The following is a 17,883-nucleotide window of genomic DNA, read 5'->3' as shown; positions in this document are numbered from 1 at the left end:
TCACACACCACAGCAATGGTTAGCAAAACAGGAACATGTCAAGGAAAAGATCCAAAAGTAACTAAAAGGTATAGGGATTTGTCCTACATCCAGGTGTTAAGTAAAAACACTGGGGTATAGAGTTGTGGGCACTGGATGAATGGCAAACAAAACAAAATAAAACACTGGAATGGAAGTGCAGCTATACTGAAATTACAGTACTGAATAAAACATCTATAAGTTCAGTGAAAGCAAAGAAACATTTCTACCAAGAGCAACTGAACTCTTTAAGCTAAAATTGGATGCTAAATTAAAATAGATTCTAAAGTCAAAGTTAAGGTTATAAAATAAGATTTGGTTCCTTTACATCTTTTAAAAAGTGAGTTGCAATAAGTGACCTACAGACTGGTTTAAAATATGCCTTTTTAGATGGAATTAAACCTTTTCATATATTGAAGCTGTACTCATTAGAGTTACTGTACATAGTGATATTATCCAACCATGGTACTCACTGTCCTATTAGTGCTTCAATACTTAATAATAAAACAAGCTATCCACCTTTTAAACTCAAACTATTAAACAGTTTTTACTATTTGAAACAAAGCTGAAATTAAAACTAAATTTAAAAACAAAAAATATTAAACTTATGAATTTGAATGTGTTGCCTTGACAGTGGAGTAGAACTACACTACCTGACAAAAGTCTTGTCTCCTATCCAAGTTTTAGGAATAACAAATAATAACTTGACTTCGAGTTGATCATTTGGTATCAAAAGTGACTTATATGAAAGGCAAAGGCCTCTAGCTTATGCTTATTTTACCAAAATAAAATATGAACATTTTTAATTATTTAATTAGGACAGTAAGGTCTGACTTTGCTTAGACAAAAGTCTTGTCACTTAACAGAAATAATGTACAGTATAGAATATAAAGTTATGCTGCAGTGGAAACAGAATGAATATTGTGTCTGACTCCCATGAGCTTGAAAGACTGCATCCATTCATCTCTGCAATTACTCAAATAACTTATTAACAAAGTCATTTGGAATGGCAAAGAAAGCGTTCTTACAGGACTCCCAGAATTCATCAAGATTATTTGGATTAATCTTTAATGCTTCCTCCATCTTACCCCAGACATGCTCAATAATGTTCATTCTGGTGACTGGGCTGGCCAATCCTGGACACCTTGACCTTCTTTGCTTTCAGGAACTTTGACGTCGAGGCTGAAGTATGAGGAGCGCTATCCTGCTGAAGAATTTGCCCTCTCCTGTGGTTTGTAATGTAATGGGAAGCACAAATGTCTTGATACCTCAGGCTGTTGATTGTGCCATCCACTCTGCAGATCTCTCGCACGCCCCCATACTGAATGTAAACCATGATTTTTCCTTCACTAAACTTGACTGATTTCTGTGAGAATGTTGGGTCCATGCGGGTTCCAATAGGTCTTCTGCAGTATTGGTGATGATTGGGATGCAGTTCAACAGATGATTCATCAGAAAAATCCACCTTCTGCCCCTTTTCCAAATGTTATTATTTGTGGCTCTTTTAGCTGGAATCAACGACAAGCCTTTTGTCAGGTAGTGTACAGTTACTAATCACAAATTGAGTATATGAATTTTGTTAAATTTCAAGGAAATTTACTGAAGCTGAAATAGTATTTAATAGTTTTCTCAATTAATTTTTGCATGAATCTGCTTCATTTGCATAATTGTAAATAGACAAATTCCCTTTTGGCTATTCCCTGCTGTGTGTACTGTATGCAGGCTTGAAATTACCAACACCTACTGTAAAAACACACACATCCAGCAGCAAACGACACTTTTGTTTTGTCTGGGTGTCTGTTTCGCTGGTTCAAGCCTCTAGATGTGAGCAGGTCAGAAGCCACAGCTTCCCTCAGTATAGTGAGGCTCTGATTACAAGCTGTGATGTCTCAATAAAAATGCCCGAGAGAGAGAAAGAGAGAGAGAACAAGGACAGAAGAGTTTAGCGGTTGAGTTGGTGCAACTGTGCACCAGATGTTGAAAGTCATACCCCGCTCTTGACTAGCCCAAAAAAAGGGGGTGGTCTGTGCTGTGCCAGTGTCCCATTGATACTGTAGCCACATGAAGTGGAACCTCTGCATACACACTATCAAAAGTGTATAGCTTATACATTAGTGCTTATGTGTGGGAATATATGAATGCATGTTTATGGAAGGCTGTGTGGAGGAAGTCTGTTGTGTGTGTCTGTGGAGATGAAAGCGTGTGTGGGGCCTTGCGGAAGGGCTACGCTGAGGCCTGGAAGACAGAAGGGCCACATTTAAACGGCAAACACTGAACGAATGCAGCCTAATTTGAGTGATGATAAGCTTATGATGCTATTAAGAAACAGAACGACAGATGAAAGTCACTATTGCTTGAATCTGTTTTGAAATGAACATGGACTGCCTTACCTAATACCAAATGAAATAAACAAAACCAAATTGGAGAAATTATTTTTCTTTTCCTCCACAAAAGAATACTGACAGACAGACAGACAGACAGACAGACAGACAGACAGACAGATAGATAGACAGACAGAGAGACAGAGAGACAGAGAGACAGAGAGACAGACAGACAGACAGATAGATAGATAGATAGATAGATAGATAGATAGATAGATAGATAGATAGATAGATAGATAGATAGATAGATAGATAGATAGATAGATAGATAGATAGATAGATAGATAGATAGATAAAACAGTTTAAAGACGGACGGACGGACGGAAGGACGGACGGACGGACGGACAGACAGACAGACAGATAGATAGATAGATAGATAGATAGATAGATAGATAGATAAAACAGTTTAAAGATAGATAGATAGACAGACAGACAGACAGACAGACAGACAGACAGACAGACAGACAGACAGACAGACAGACAGACAGACAGATAGATAGATAGATAGATAGATAGATAGATAGATAGATAGATAGATAGATAGATAGATAGATAGATAGATAGATAGATAGATAGATAGATAGATAAAACAGTTTAAAGATAGATAGATAGATAGACAGACGGACGGACGGACGGACGGACGGACGGACGGACGGACGGACGGACGGACGGACGGACGGACGGACGGACGGACGGACGGACGGACGGACGGACGGACGGACGGACGGACGGACGGACGGACGGACGGACGGACAGACAGACAGACAGACAGACAGACAGACAGACAGACAGACAGACAGACAGACAGACAGACAGACAGACAGACAGATAGATAGATAGATAGATAGATAGATAGATAGATAGATAGATAGATAGATAGATACCCAGATACCCTCAGTCCAAACCCACTTCCTCAGGACTCCACATTTATGCTTCATGCCTGTGGCATGACGACGGATTCTCCATATAAAAGCTGGTGGGATCATGGGGTGTTTCAAATATTGGTCTCTGAAGACAGTCGCTGACAGAATGACGGGAGCCATATTTATTTTGGTCAGAGAGCAGGGCACTTTGTGGGGAGATAATCAGAAGCTCCCCTCTCCCCCCTACAAGGAATGTGACTGTGAGGGGAAAAAAAAGTGAAAAAGATGGCACAGGACTACTAGTAATGACTTTCACTCCCTGTGGAAGATTTACCACTGGCAGAAGTTTTCAGAGACCACAAGAATTTAGGCATGGGGTGTGACATGAATTGCAGAGCAGGTGAGAAGTTGCTTGAACCGATGCGCTCCCTGACTGACAGCTTTGACTTGTACATGTTTTCTAGCCAGCTTGAATGACCTGCTCTCTCTAGTACAGAATATAAAGTCTTGCTATTCCAAAAGCTGCTGCTTTAAGTTACCAGGAGGGCCATCAGAGTGACTGTCTTTATGTAAACACATCTAAATGGCCAGCAGAATTTAAAGTGAAACTGAGACTCTTCATGTAGCTTACCTGTTAGCAAATAACATTGCGCATATTTTGTTCAGTTAGGCAGTCATCTAGCCACTTTATAATTGATAAATAAGTCATACTTTAAAATATGAACTGATATACAATGAGTAATCAAATCAAAATGGAGAGTTATTTAGTTTTAATGGTTGGTAATAAAGCTTTAATTGTGATATACAATGTTGGAATTTGAAGAAATTATGTTGTAATTGTGATAGGTGATTTCAGAATTATATGCTATAAAGTTGTAATTGTTCCAATTATGAGCAATAAAGTTGTAATTTTGAGATATGAATAGACAATTATAAGAAATAAGTGTCATTTTGAGATTTAAAGTCACTGTTGCAAGAAACAGCGCATGTTTTGGAACAAAGTTGATGAGACAATTAGTAAATTAGTAAGTGACAATTAAAATGAAATTTTAATTACCTTTTTGCAAATGGGCTTCCTTATAAAAATTGTTGACATATCTTAGTCAAATGTAAAATATATTTCAACAAGCATTGTTTGGGTCAGTTAAAAATAGCAACCCAGGCTCATTCTGAAAACATACCGCTATATATATTTCTGGATAGCGCCAAATGCGTCCCCAGGAGCTATGTTTTTTTTACAGTTTTTGTTTTCGCGAATCCACCAGAGGCCGCTGTGTACCTTTTTGAGATCTCAAATTTCTCTTGTGAGTGCCATTTGTGCCTGTTGTTCTTGCGTAAATTCACTAGAGGCCGCTGTCGAATGACTGACCGACTGACTGACTGTCCGACCGATCGACTGACCCACCCTCCTTCTTCCCTAAACTCAACCAATAGTGTTTTCAAAAGCACCGATTGAGCAGTGCCCAGCCACTTCCCTAAACCCAACCCACAGTTTTCATAAGCAATCCAGAAAAAGAAAAGCCCTCTCCTGATTTTAACCACGTTTTCAGATTTGACCACATTCTCACAATGTTATTTACATTTATTTTTTGGCTTCTGTTATTGTCTTACCTGCTTTATAGAACTGTTCTTCACCTGGCTCAAACCCCGTCGTTGTCGTCAGATTCTCTCTGCGTCTCAAGTCCGCCGACATACATGACAAGCTAACTGGACAAGATGGTAACAGCTGGAAAGCCGTCCACATGGAGGTAAGCGGTCAGCTGGTATGCTTGAAAAGGAACGGCGTCATACCACCCTGTAGCGTTCGTTTTAAAAAGGTAATTCAGCCAAATGTACTACTGGCTACATAATTTGCAATCTTCAGAAATATATAGGGATGGGTATGGTAAAGCTTTTAACTGTATTACTACTTATCGGTTCGGTAATTTAACAGTTCTCTTATCTGTACTTTTTGTAGTGTTTTTTTTTTTTTGAAAAAAAAAAAAAAAACTATTGAAATTGAACAGAATTAACAACACTTTATTTTATTATTACGCTTTTAATTTAAAATAAAATGAAACTAATAATTGTAAAACAAAAATAAATAAATTTATTATATATTTTTTTCCTTTTAAAGAATGTGTGATGGTTTGAAGGAAAATGATTCTGGCAGAAGTTAGGCCCTTTTTTGGTTTACTGTGCGCCCTGCAGTTGAAAATACCCTCTTTGAGTTGCAAAATGCAGTTAAATGAGATAATGTTTATGATTTTTCATTAATGCATTCTGTATTTTGGGATTTAACTGTGCTTTTAATACAGTTTCGGAGCATTTTGCAATGTAAAAATAAGCAGTTTTTTTAAATCATTTCTTAATAAGCATAGGTTATTATCAGTTTCCGCTTATACAAGAAAACAACTTGTTGCAACAGGCATTGTCGCTGTCCACTTGGAAATACGACCCATTCGATTCCCTCCGCAAGCTTTCGAGCTGTGTGTGCGCAAGTCTGTGTCACAAGCTATGTGTGTTCGCTTAGCGTGAGCCTCCGCTGAGTGCGTATGCACAGCTGAGAACTGTGAAGGCTTAAATACTTGACGCACTTGCCAGAAACACAAGCATTTCTCATGTGAGATTGCCAACTGTGACGAATATGAAATATGGCAAATTAGAAAAGGTTGGTCAGTTAAATTATGCTTCTGTAAGTAATCTTTATTCAGCAGTAATTCTCCAGTACCGATAGCAGAACCGTTACTGTCAGAGCTTATCGATACTTCTGCCTTTTATAATTTAGCACCGATACAAAAAATTACCGAGTTTTGGTACCTATCCCTAGAAATGTATATAGGGCTATGTTTTCAGAATGAGCCATATCTTGAAAAATCGACAAAGAATTGATTTTTGGAAAATACTTCATCTTGCAAGCTACTTTTAGCAAACCCAACAGGAAATCACGAAAGACTTGAATATCAATATGTCAATGAGTACTTATAAATAATTCAATACAAATCATTAAGGATCAATAACTACTGACAAGCAGCATTTACTCTTGGCCTCAGACCAGATGTCTGATCTCGGAGGTTTTATCTTTAAACTGACATTTCTGTTTGGCAAGCACTTTCCACAGTACAAGCAAATCTTAAACAAGCCAGCAATTAATTTTACGGAGCCAATAACATTAACAGTGCCACAACACAAAGTTTAAAAGAAGATCAAAAGGGTAGAAACGGAGGTAGCAGGAGGATATATGGGAGCTGCTGTGTGAATGCAGAAAAGCGTGTTGGCTGTGAAAGCAGCGCCCTCTGCTCCCGTGTCAATCCTGCGGAGTCAGTTCATTAAAGAAAGATTAATCCATTGGCACACCAGTCACAACAGACCTGGGCGCGAGGCATGGATAATCACGCTACACGGCAGCCAATTAGTGAGCTCCACTTGTCCTGGGAAAGCAGAGCGCGCTCCGCTCCTGCTTTATCCAGCGATAGCCCACAATATTATCCAGACGTAATTCACCATTTATCATTCCTGAATTTCAACGCCGAGTCAGAATCTCATTGGGAGTCTTCATCTGCGGATCACTTTCTCCTGCAAGGGGCCCAAGTTTTAGTGGGAAGCGTAAGGCAGCCTGACAGTTATTAAATAAATAAGTGCAAACACACACTTTCGCACTCGGCAGCGGTGGCGAGAGGCGTCCGCTATTTGTTTTGGAGGGGCACTCGGCACAGGACAAGCGTAAAAGACTCACATAAGAAGTGAATTAGTTGTCTGTGGAAGCTCGCATCTGCAGCAGGAATGCTTGACACTCAAAAAGACGCTCAAATATGGATTTGGATTTTGGTTTTCCAAACTAAACACAGGCCCCGAGTCATGGTGCGTAATTAAAATGCTCAGAGGACAAGGTTGTCCTGCCAAGCCCCCAAACTCAGTCCGCTAACTAACCATAAACACACCAGTGCAGCACAAAGCCGCGCACACATTAAAACAAAACTCCACCAGTGTTTTCTCTGTGGCACCGAGGGGCATGCCTTGCTGCGGGTCTCGTCCTGCTTGCCTCAATAACAGATTAAAGGCAATTACTCCTCTGTGGGCATCACGTTACCATAGTCTCCATCTGGCTCCCAGACTGGCCTGGACTGACAAGCAGAGGATTTGGGGGGTGAGACGAGCTCCTTCAGAGTGCTACTGGTGGCTGTATATCTGTCTATCCTTATCCAAAGATGGGAAGAAAAATAGCGCCTCTGTTGCCACTGATCTCTCCACAACTTCTAAATGGAATATTAGATTCAATATTGAAGTATATTAACCAACCGTTTTGGAACAGTAAAAGCAAGGAACAGCAAGGTACAATTGCCAACATAGGCTCATTCTGTAAGCGTAGCCTATATACAATTCTGAAGATCACGAATTATGTAGCCAGAAGTACATATGGCTGTATTTCATTTTTAAAACGAACGATACGGGCGGTATGATGCTGTTTCTTTTCGCGCTTACCAGCTGACCGCTTCCCTCCATATGGATGGCTTTCCCGCTGTTACCAGTTTGTCCAGTTAGCTCGCCATGTACGTTGGTGGACTTAAGATGCAGAGAGGAGTTGACCATGATGATGGGGTTCGAGTCCGGTGAGGAACCATTCCAGAAAGCGGGTGAAAGAAAAACAGAATCCAAAAAATAAAATAAACAAGTAAATAACGGGGTGAGAATGTGGTCAAATCTGCAAATGTGGTAAAAATAAGGTTTCTTTTTCTGGATTGCTATTTAAAATTGTCAGTTGGGTTAAGGGAAGTGGGTGGGTGGGTCAATCTGTGCTTTTGAAAATACGATTAGTTGGGTTTAGGGAAGAAGGAGGGTGGGTCAGTCGATCCGTCAGTCAGTCAGTTAACAGCGGCCTCTGGTGGACTTACATGAGAACAGCAGGCGCAAATGGCACTCACGAGAGAATTTTGAGTTCTTAAAAAGTGTAACAGCGTAAAAAATCGTAGCTCCTGGGACGTATTTGGCGCTCTCCAGAAATGTATATAGAGGCATGTTTTTTTAGAATGAGCCTGGGTTGACAATTTCTCCCATTCTTAGCCACAACTTTTATACCTTGTCCCATTCCCATTTGTAAAATCCCATATGTAGAGATTTATGCTAATTTATCAGTCCTGTTTCAGTATGATTCTTCTAATCTTCCACCGGTGTCATAGATGTCAATTCTTTGCCAATTGCAACATACTCAACAAGTCTGACCTCACCTTTAACTTGTCATAGCAGGCAAAAGGAAGGTGTTTTCCCTTAATGTTGCATAGAACCAAAAAACAATCAGTGAAACTCTCAAGTGCTCAATCTGTTCACACGTAGTAGAATGTTTTTTAAGGGATAGTATTAGCAGAATTTTTAAAAATGAAAAAACCAGCATAGGGAAATTGCATCGGTTATAGGTTATGAATCTTTTTCGATTAATCCCAAGCCTAACAAATAATAGTCTGGACCTTAAAACTAGTCCCACACAACATTTCTTACCCCCAATTTTCAGCAGTTAAAAAACTTCCTGCAGGAATTTGGCCTGAAAGAAAATTGGACCCAATTGACTTTCATGGCGAGGACAAATATACTGAAACAGATTAAGGTTGCACAGGTTACATCTTGGATTTGTAACTGTTTGCCACCTGACTGCTTTAACAATTCAAACTAAATTTATAAGTAAAAATTTTAAAATGATCAATTCAGTTCTGAAAAGCCTATATGGCTTGATGTTAGGCTACCCAAGAAGGACAAGGAACTGTCAAAGATATCAGGGCATATAGGAAAAACTATATGTCTCTACTCTTTCAGAAATGGGAAATCAATTTCACCATGCGAGGCTCTTTGCCCCTAAGCTATAGAATCTAGAAACCACAGAAGATCATTACGAGAAGTCAAGCATGCATATCACTGCGCTATAGAGTCTCGCTTATCCCTCAAGTAACATTTTTCCCGATAGAGCCATTCATAAGTGGCACAGACATGGTTATTTATGCACCAATACGCCATTCAATACACCATTTCTAGCTGTCTGAGAATCTGAAAGCCGCTTTGCTGTGAACAGCAGAAATTATCCAATAAGTCTCAATGTCGTGTTTGTGACTGAACCTCAGTCCCACTTAATCCAATGTTAGGGAATTACTATAAGGATTAAGCAGATTATTGTAGGCAATAACAGTCTGGATTGTTTACACAACACTTAATACAATTGACATTAAGTAACCTGCTGCTTGTCAGTAGCAGAAAGACCAAGGGCTAACAACTAAGGAAAATCCCAGAAGGAAGAAAAAACTATCCATAAAACAGCGGTATTACTGACAGATGCTCCCTGCTGGAATATCACTCTACAGAGCTCTTTCATGGCACAAATATCTTAGATTTGCTCTCTTTCTCTCTCTCTCTCTCTCTCTCTCTCTCTCTCTCTCTCTCTCTCTCTAGTGGGGCTGGTCAGTCAGTTGAATTGATGACAGGGGGTTGGTTAGGTGCAAGCTGGAGCTCAGCAAGCATTTCATTTTAGTGAACAGCCGGACGACTATTAATAAACTGTGTTTACAGCCCACTATATACACCACCCCGAGGAGTCCCATCATACTGCCAGAAAGAGATTGTCTAGCCTGCTGGGAGAGTGCCGGCCTAACAACTCACCCCCAAAAAAGGGAACAATAGTGATATTTCACAGCAGCAAAGCTGATTTAAGATTCACAATCATCGAGTCAACAAAACAACAAAAAGTAATTTTTTAAAAGAACGAGTCATTCGAAGAGTTAGACAAATGGATTTCACTTTGTCTATAATTTTTACAGCACTTATTATGTGAAAATTAACAAAATGTATACATTAATATGGTTTGCAAGTCATTTTGATTGACTTGAACGCTAAAATTAAATTAACCGATATCAATTTGACTAACAACCAATATTAACCGACTGTTTTAATTCTACGTTAGCTACTGCTTCAATTTATTGTTGTAAAATGTGTTAGTCACAAATGTTGGGAATCAATTAAGAATCAGTACGTACTAGGGTTGTCATGAAATTGAAATTCGGTACCAATCGATACTGAAATTTTAAAAATGTCCAATCTGCTAACATTTTACCGCTGTTGAGCATGTTCTTAAACACCGCTGGTTTGCTGTTGTATTCAAATGCTCAACAGAAATGACTGTGATTGGCATTGAAGGTCATCAGTTCACTGAACTCACAACTGTTTACCGAGTGTACCCACAGATACAGAGACACTGGAGCATTTTAAATCCGCGATTCATCAGCGGATCGCTTGGATGTCAGCTTATGGACAAACCAGCTAATCGACGTGACTTCGAAACGCTCCAGTGTCCAGTATCTGTGGTTACACCGAGTAAACAGCGGTGAGTTCGGTGAACTGATGACCATCATGGCCAATCACAGTAATTTCTGTTAGTAACGTGAACACAATGGCAAATCAGCGGTGTTTAAGAACGTGCTGAACAGTGCTAAAATGTTAGCGGGAAATGGACATTTTTAAAATTTCAGTATCGATTGATACTGAATTCCAGTATCGTGACAACCCTATTACGTAAACCAATTCTTTTAACTCTATTCCCCAAACAACTAACCCATAATCTAAAGTTACTGTAAATACCTATTGAAAAAAAGGTGTGTTATTTATTGTTGCTTAGTGGTTAAATGGCTGGTTTCCAGTATTGTATTCTCTTGTCTAGATCAAGAACTTCTGCAGGTGTATAAATGATGTCCAGCGACTTTTAAACTAATAGAAATGGAAGCTTGTTGATCAGATAAACAGTGCCAGAAATGCATTCGATGTAAAATTCCTCTGATGTTATTTACCTTCTCAAATTCCCTGCTTCTTTCTAATCCAAAGCAATATGCAAGGTCTGCTGTTACATAATCGTATAACTATTTCCAAAGCCTGATGTCCAGTATCTGATGTGCATTTTGGTAACTGGGTCGTATTCTAGTACAAATCGCCCACAGTCACCTTTTGCCTCATTTTTCTTCTTATGTAGAGCAAAAAACTAAGCACCAGGGCATACCTAAACTTACACATGCATATGTGTTTATAGTCTGGCTGTAATCCTATTTACGTCTCACAAAGTAATTTGTTATATTGCAAAGCAAAGCTATCGTATTAGGTAGCATTCAGGGACTTATTCGCAAAGTCCTATGGAATCCAGTGTAATGTAAGAGGTCAGTCGGGGGCTATGTTATCCTGGCCTCGCGTTTAATAAAGACTCGAGACCAAGCACCAATACGCTTATCCTGAAGCTTTGGCTACATCCTGGTCACCCGTGCACAAAATTTCCTCTGAAATACCTGTGCTGGGATGTACAACATTGACTGTAAAAACATTGTTGCTATAGAAAATTGTAGAAAATTTATGGTAACATTTCTCTAGTTTTCTTGAACACCACTTCTGGTGCTTGACCTTAAATGCAACAAGCTATAACAAGATTAATGTAGTCAGATTCAAAAGCAGATGACTCCTTTGAACTAGTTCTTTTTAGTGAATCAAAAGCATACAAAGCAAGAAGTAAAGCCAAAAAGTGTAAGTTCACCCAAAAACCCATGTTATTAATTGCTCACCCTCATGTTGTTCATAATTTTTAGTTTTGGGTGAACTAACACTTTAAGAGCCCTTACATACAACCGGCGCAATAAAGCGCAAGGCATGTATAGCGCGATTTGGTGCTATTTTCAGACCAGCGCAACAGTAATTTTCACATTTTGCACTACGTTTTTTAAATAGCAAATCCATTTGCTCCTCCAGAAAGGAGGTGTGTTAAGGTGCATTGTTGGCGCGTTGCTGTTTTGAGGAACTGAAACTGACCGCGCCATTGACCGACTAAAAGCTGGTCTAAAGTCTAGCGCAGAGCAGTTAGTTATGTGCCTATGCAGGTCCAAACACTTACACATTGCTTAATACACACAGCATGTACAGCAATACACAAATATCTTTACATATGAAAAAAGTTAAAGGATTTAAAATGCTACAATATATGTTTTTCTACATAAATATAAAAAACACTACTTCCATGGTTTCTTCATCTCGGCGGGGCTTTTTTCAGTTTATTTTTGACAATTTACATTTGTATAATGTTATTGTTACTAGCAGTATTATTCATTCATTCATTCATTTTCTTTTCGACTTAATCCCTTTATTAATGAACCGCCAACTTATCCAGCATGTTTTTACGCAGCGGATGCCCTTCCAGCCACAGCCCATCTCTGGTAAAAGTATTATTCATTATATGCATATTTATATTTGTTTAAAAAAAAAAAACAGTTTAGATTTGTCCACCTGCCGGCTTTTGGAGACGTATGCATAACCAGAAGAATAGGACGTGTATTTGGATATAATACAAGTTTTTTGACCATCCTTGGTTACTATTGTTCGTTTATTCGTTTACTGGTAATTAGAACTAAATTTAGAAATAGCTTTGAAACAAATCTTTGTGTGTAACAAATAATATTAAATATGTAGACTAATGGATGTCTTCAGTGGAGTGCATACAACACCGTCTCCTCATCCACGAAAGTAAAAGAGTAAGATAAGGAGTAAAAGTAAAGTAAAGAGAAAGTAAAGAGGCCGAATGGAGGATGCTCGTTCTTAATCCTCGCTGCAAATGGTCTGTTCAATAGTTTTCTCGCTAGTGAAGCATTCAGTTTTTCCACTTACAAAGTTGTAAATAGCAAATGCGCCTGACTCTTAAAGGAACTGGAAGATGAGACTTGGTTTAATGCATATTAAACCCAAAACACACCTATAACTCATTAAGAGAATAAGCACAACCCTGTTAGGCCACACGCCAGGGCCCAGAGTGTATTTTTCCATCCTTAAAATAGACAAATTCACACATGCCCTCCATGCTTTTGCGCAAAACACTTTAGACTTTGCGACTAGATTGTTAAAATAGAGCCCAAGTGTTGACTAACCCATTCTTATAAATCTGTTCCTTTTGATCAATCTCCATAATGCTGCAGGACCAGTGTGGTCCACTCACGAACATATTAACTCACAATAATCAAAATAAATCAGTTCTTATTTAATAGATTTAATAAATCAGCTTTTATTATCATAAACATAATGAGCCATACTGAAAAAAGTTTTCATTTGGCTCTTTTAAGTAAATCAAACTTGAGACCTGAGTCTTTCAATGATTGGATCAAAAATGAGTAAAAACTTTAAAGAACAGAATCGATCGATTCTCTCACACACAGCTTTCACAACTTCATTAGAATCAACTTTTCATTTAAACAGTGATCCCTTCAATCAATTAAAAATTCTGTTAGTATTATTACTGACTGATTGTCCTTAGGTGAACTTGCTGTTAAACATTTCTTGTCGAGTTTGAACGCCATACAAGTATTTCCTTCAAGAGTTAACAACTCACACTGACCATATTACAAATGTAGGACTGGTCCACAAGTGTTCTAATGGAAAACGTAAAGAGCACAGCAAAGCAGCAGATCTACTGTGTGTTCAATTAAGACTTTAACAATGACTGCTAATCACTGACCTCAGATGAGATAATTGAGACCAGTAAACATGCATCAAAATGCCAGTTTTTAATTAAAGAAGACTATAAAATACTTTTGGAAAAGGTCAGGAGGAGCTGAATTAGGGAGGGAAAATTCCTGTGGAGAAAGCCAGCAGAGGGTACAGAGGGAAAACCTGCCAGAAAATCACTATTTCCAACCTTACAACCATTGAAAGGTGGAGAATAGCAGCGTGACATGTCTGAAACATATTTACTCAATCAGCACCTCTCTAAAGCGGCTGTCAGAGTGTGTATGTAGGTCATTTTTTATTTCTTTCAACTGTCTTGAATGAAGATGAATGGATTCAGCTTTAGTGATGTACTTCTGGTAATAGCTCATGGAGCAAAGCTGCTCACAGTGGCTGTGACCTGATACTGAGATGTACATTATGGAAATTTAGACAGAGGAACCTAAATAAACAGTGAAAACTGAGCAAGTTCAGCTTCATTCTGCCTCAGGTCTCTGGGTTGACAATTAACCTTTCCACAATCAGTCAAAAACCTTCTCGATGTGAATGTGCTGTCCTTTACTGACCTCCGAAATTGAAATTACATCTGTACTCGCCTGTGTGACAGTATCATAAGTCAGTGACCGCAAAAGATTTAAGTTTGTGCAGGTGAGCTGAATGAAGAAAAAAGCGGCAGGGAAATGTCTCGATTAATTATCATAGCAAGTTTTCCCTGATAAGCCCTCCTGAATACGCCAATTATTTCCACGAGTAAACTTGGCCCATCTCTTCCAAAACTAAACACTTATAAAATGTTTCCTTGGCTCTATTTACTCAAAAAATATTTTTCCTCCTATTTGACTTCTCGTTTTAGTGGTAAAGTACATGCACCACCTACCGCAAATAACTCTCTTATAGAGAAAGGAAACAGAGTACCATTGAGGAAACCTGCACTTCATACTTTAAGGAATTCCGCTGGGAGGAGAGGAGAATAAGTGAGAGAACACATACGCTCTCAAGAAAAGAGAGTGAAAAAACCTAAAGCCGAGCTGGCTAAAGTGAGCATGGAAAAATACTAATAAATCATGAATGAAAATGCCAGTCGACACTGAAAACCAAAATCGAGGGCTTGAGGTTGGACGGCCGGCTTTTTCGGTCCAAAAAACCGAGCTCAAGATTAAACAGGTGAGATGCAGACGAACAGGCCCCAGTGATATTTCCTTCTTGGTTTGGAAATCTAATGAAATTGATGATTTGCAGATGGAATGAATGATCTGTGTCTTGTATTGAAGCTTGTTTGGAGGCATGAGCAGGCCAGAAGCACATATGCGGATCCTTACCTTTCCTGCAGTGTCGCATTGCCATCTTGCACCTCCTAGATTCGGCGATGGTTGGACATGGTATTGTGTCCTTTGGTGGCTTCTTCACAATATGCCTTGTCCTGGTTTCCAGACCCCACTTGAAACCACAGGTTTTGTTTCTTCTGGCGCAGGTCCCCCATTCACTCCACTGGCCCACCTCACAACCCTCTGTTGGGTGAAGAACCAGAAACAAAACATTATTCCTTAATAATGACAATGGCTATTCAAATTTTACACCGATAAGATACAATAAATAACAAGCTTGAGAAAGCCTCGTCTGAAAGTTTGAAGCAGTTTTAAAGTTTAAATAATTGAAGTAGTTTTTAAGAAGTTTGAAACAGTTGGTATAGATGGAGAACTACATATGTTAGCATGTTTCTAGTATGGGTTGGCATGATTCTTGCTTGGTGGTGGATATGGTGTTCTAGGTGGTTGCTAAGGTGTTCTGAGTGGTTGCTAAGGTGTTGCTTGGTGGTTGCTAGGGTGTTCTGACTGGTTGCTAGAGCATTGCTAGTCAGTTGCTAGGTTGTTTGCTAGGTGGTTGCTAAGGTGTTGCTAGGCAGTTGCTAAGATGTTGCTAAGTGGTTGCTAGGAGTGTTGAGTGGTTTCTAGATGATTACTAAGGCATTGCTAGGTGGTTGCTAAGTGTTACTAGGTGGTTGCTAGGGTGTTGCTAGGTGGTTGCTAAGGTGTTCTAAGTAGTTGCTAGGCACTTGCTAACATAAATTAGCATGGTTCTGGTATGAATTAGCATGTTGCTACCATAAATTAACATGTTAGCATGGTTCTAGTATGAATTAGCATGTTGCTAGCATATTTCTAGTATAAACTAGCATATGAATTTAGTATGAATTAGCATGTTGCTAGCATGTTTCTAGTATAAACTAGCATGTTGTTAGCATGAATTTAGTATGAATAGTACTAGCATGTTGCTAGTATAATTAGTATGTTGTTAGTATGAATTAGCATGTTGCTAGTATGATTAGTACTTTTTCTGGTATGGATTAGTATATTGTTAGCATGAACTGGTATGTTGTTAGTATGTCCAATGTAAAGTCAATGTCATTTTTTACAGTGGAAGCCTATGGGACAGTTGCTAGGGTGCTGTAAGTGGTTGCTAGGGTGTGGCTAGTAAGCTAAAAGGTCATCAGTGATTGAAAGATTGGTAGTCTGAGTTAAATGAACCCAACCTTAAGTCTGTATGACAGTCTGGCGCAAAGTTATGAGGTCACAAATTTGGTCCAATGTTAAGTAAATGGGACTTTTCCGAATTTTCCGGATCAGTTTTCGGAAAACCGTAAGTTGGATCAGTTGGAAAATAAATAGCAACCCGAGTCAGACCAGTTTGGAGGTTTGGAGTAAGTTTGGTGGTTGTAGTATGAACGGTCTAGGAGAAGATACATATAGAAATTAGTCTCAGAAGAAGAATATTAAGTTTATGTAGTATGACAGTATGTTGACTTTCTCAAGCCACCATATTTATTACACCTAATGAGCAGTGTAAGTTTTAGACTGCATAAAAAGAGGATGTTTAATTTCTTTTACAGACAAAACCATTCAGTATTACAAACAATACCCAGCAAGCATTTTTTGTTTTTAAAAGATGTCTAATAGACGTCTAAACATAGTCATCTTGGCTAAACAAGGTTAAATTTGGGCTTTCAGTGAAAATCTAATACGTCTACGAAAAGGGCCAAAACCAGACTAGTCATCAAATAAACAGAAATGAATGACGTCACATATAAAATCTGTGTAATCTGTCTATTTGACGACTGGTCTAGTTTCGGGCTATTCTTAGATGTCTATTAAATTTTTACTGACAGCCCAAGTAAGCTTTGTTTTAGCCAAGCTGTCTACATTTAGATGTCTATTGGACATCTAATAAACACAAAATTGTTTGCTGGGTATTTTTTTAGATCTAGCTAGAACTAAAAGCTATGTTTTGGAAGCTAGCATGTGTATCCACAAAAGCATTTATTTCCAGAGACAAGTAAATTTTTTCAATTGTTTTCAATGGGAGCGCCCTGTTTTTAAGAACACCAGCAGGACTCATTCATGCTAAGCGAGTGTTAAAACACAGCACTCATCAGTGTCACTTTTTAGCCAGAGCAAATAGCAGTTGCACGCATGAGTATTACGTAGGTGTTTAGCCAATAGTCATCCATGAGATTTTGACATCCAGAACAACAATGGCAGACTACATATGAGCACAGACGCATAGTGTTTATAAAATAAATAAATAAATACAACAGCCATGTTTAATACAGAAGTTTTTGGTCATTCTCACTGATCTGTATACATGTTTTTGATAATGTTGTGGTTTGAACATGGAAAATCAACCCTTTAGTTTGTAGTACAGTGTTATTATGTAATGAAGCCCCATTCAGATTATACTATTTTTTTCCTGATTTAGACATGATTTGCTTGACGCTGGGTGTTGTGGGTGTTTGTAAGCAACAAATAGGTATCAGGATGCAAAATTCAATTGTATATAATTGCACTCTTTAACACAATGACTGCAGAAACCCAGTGGTTACCAAAGTGGGAGTCGCAAGACAATAAGCGGGGGTCGCTTGGGGATTTCTAAAAATATAATATATGTTATTAAACTCAATTCAATTCAATTCACCTTTATTTGTATAGCGCTTATACAATGTAGATTGTGTCAAAGCAGCTTCACATAAAAGGTCATAGTAAATTGAAACAGTGTAGTTCAGTTTGTAGTGTTTAAACTATTAGAACTACTAAATTTTATCCATAACACACAGAAGATAAAATAGTATTTAATAGTTACATAAAAAA

At 38.6% G+C, this 17,883-nt stretch overlaps 1 protein-coding gene across 1 annotated transcript in view; it reads right to left on the bottom strand.

The window, feature by feature from the left end:
- The window catches only part of rspo2 (R-spondin 2), a 102,002-nt gene that overhangs the window by 25,597 nt on the left and 58,522 nt on the right, over positions 1 to 17,883 (bottom strand). The window contains exon 4 of the mRNA XM_056476213.1: positions 15,061 to 15,249. Coding sequence (XP_056332188.1) covers positions 15,061 to 15,249 — 189 coding nt within the window. The remainder of the gene's footprint in view (positions 1 to 15,060; positions 15,250 to 17,883) is intronic.

Source organism: Danio aesculapii, chromosome 16, assembly GCF_903798145.1.
Source record: "Danio aesculapii chromosome 16, fDanAes4.1, whole genome shotgun sequence".
Taxonomy (NCBI): Eukaryota; Metazoa; Chordata; class Actinopteri; order Cypriniformes; family Danionidae; genus Danio; species Danio aesculapii.
The sequence above is the reverse complement of the archived record's forward strand: the minus strand, read 5'-3'. Positions and strand labels throughout refer to the sequence as shown.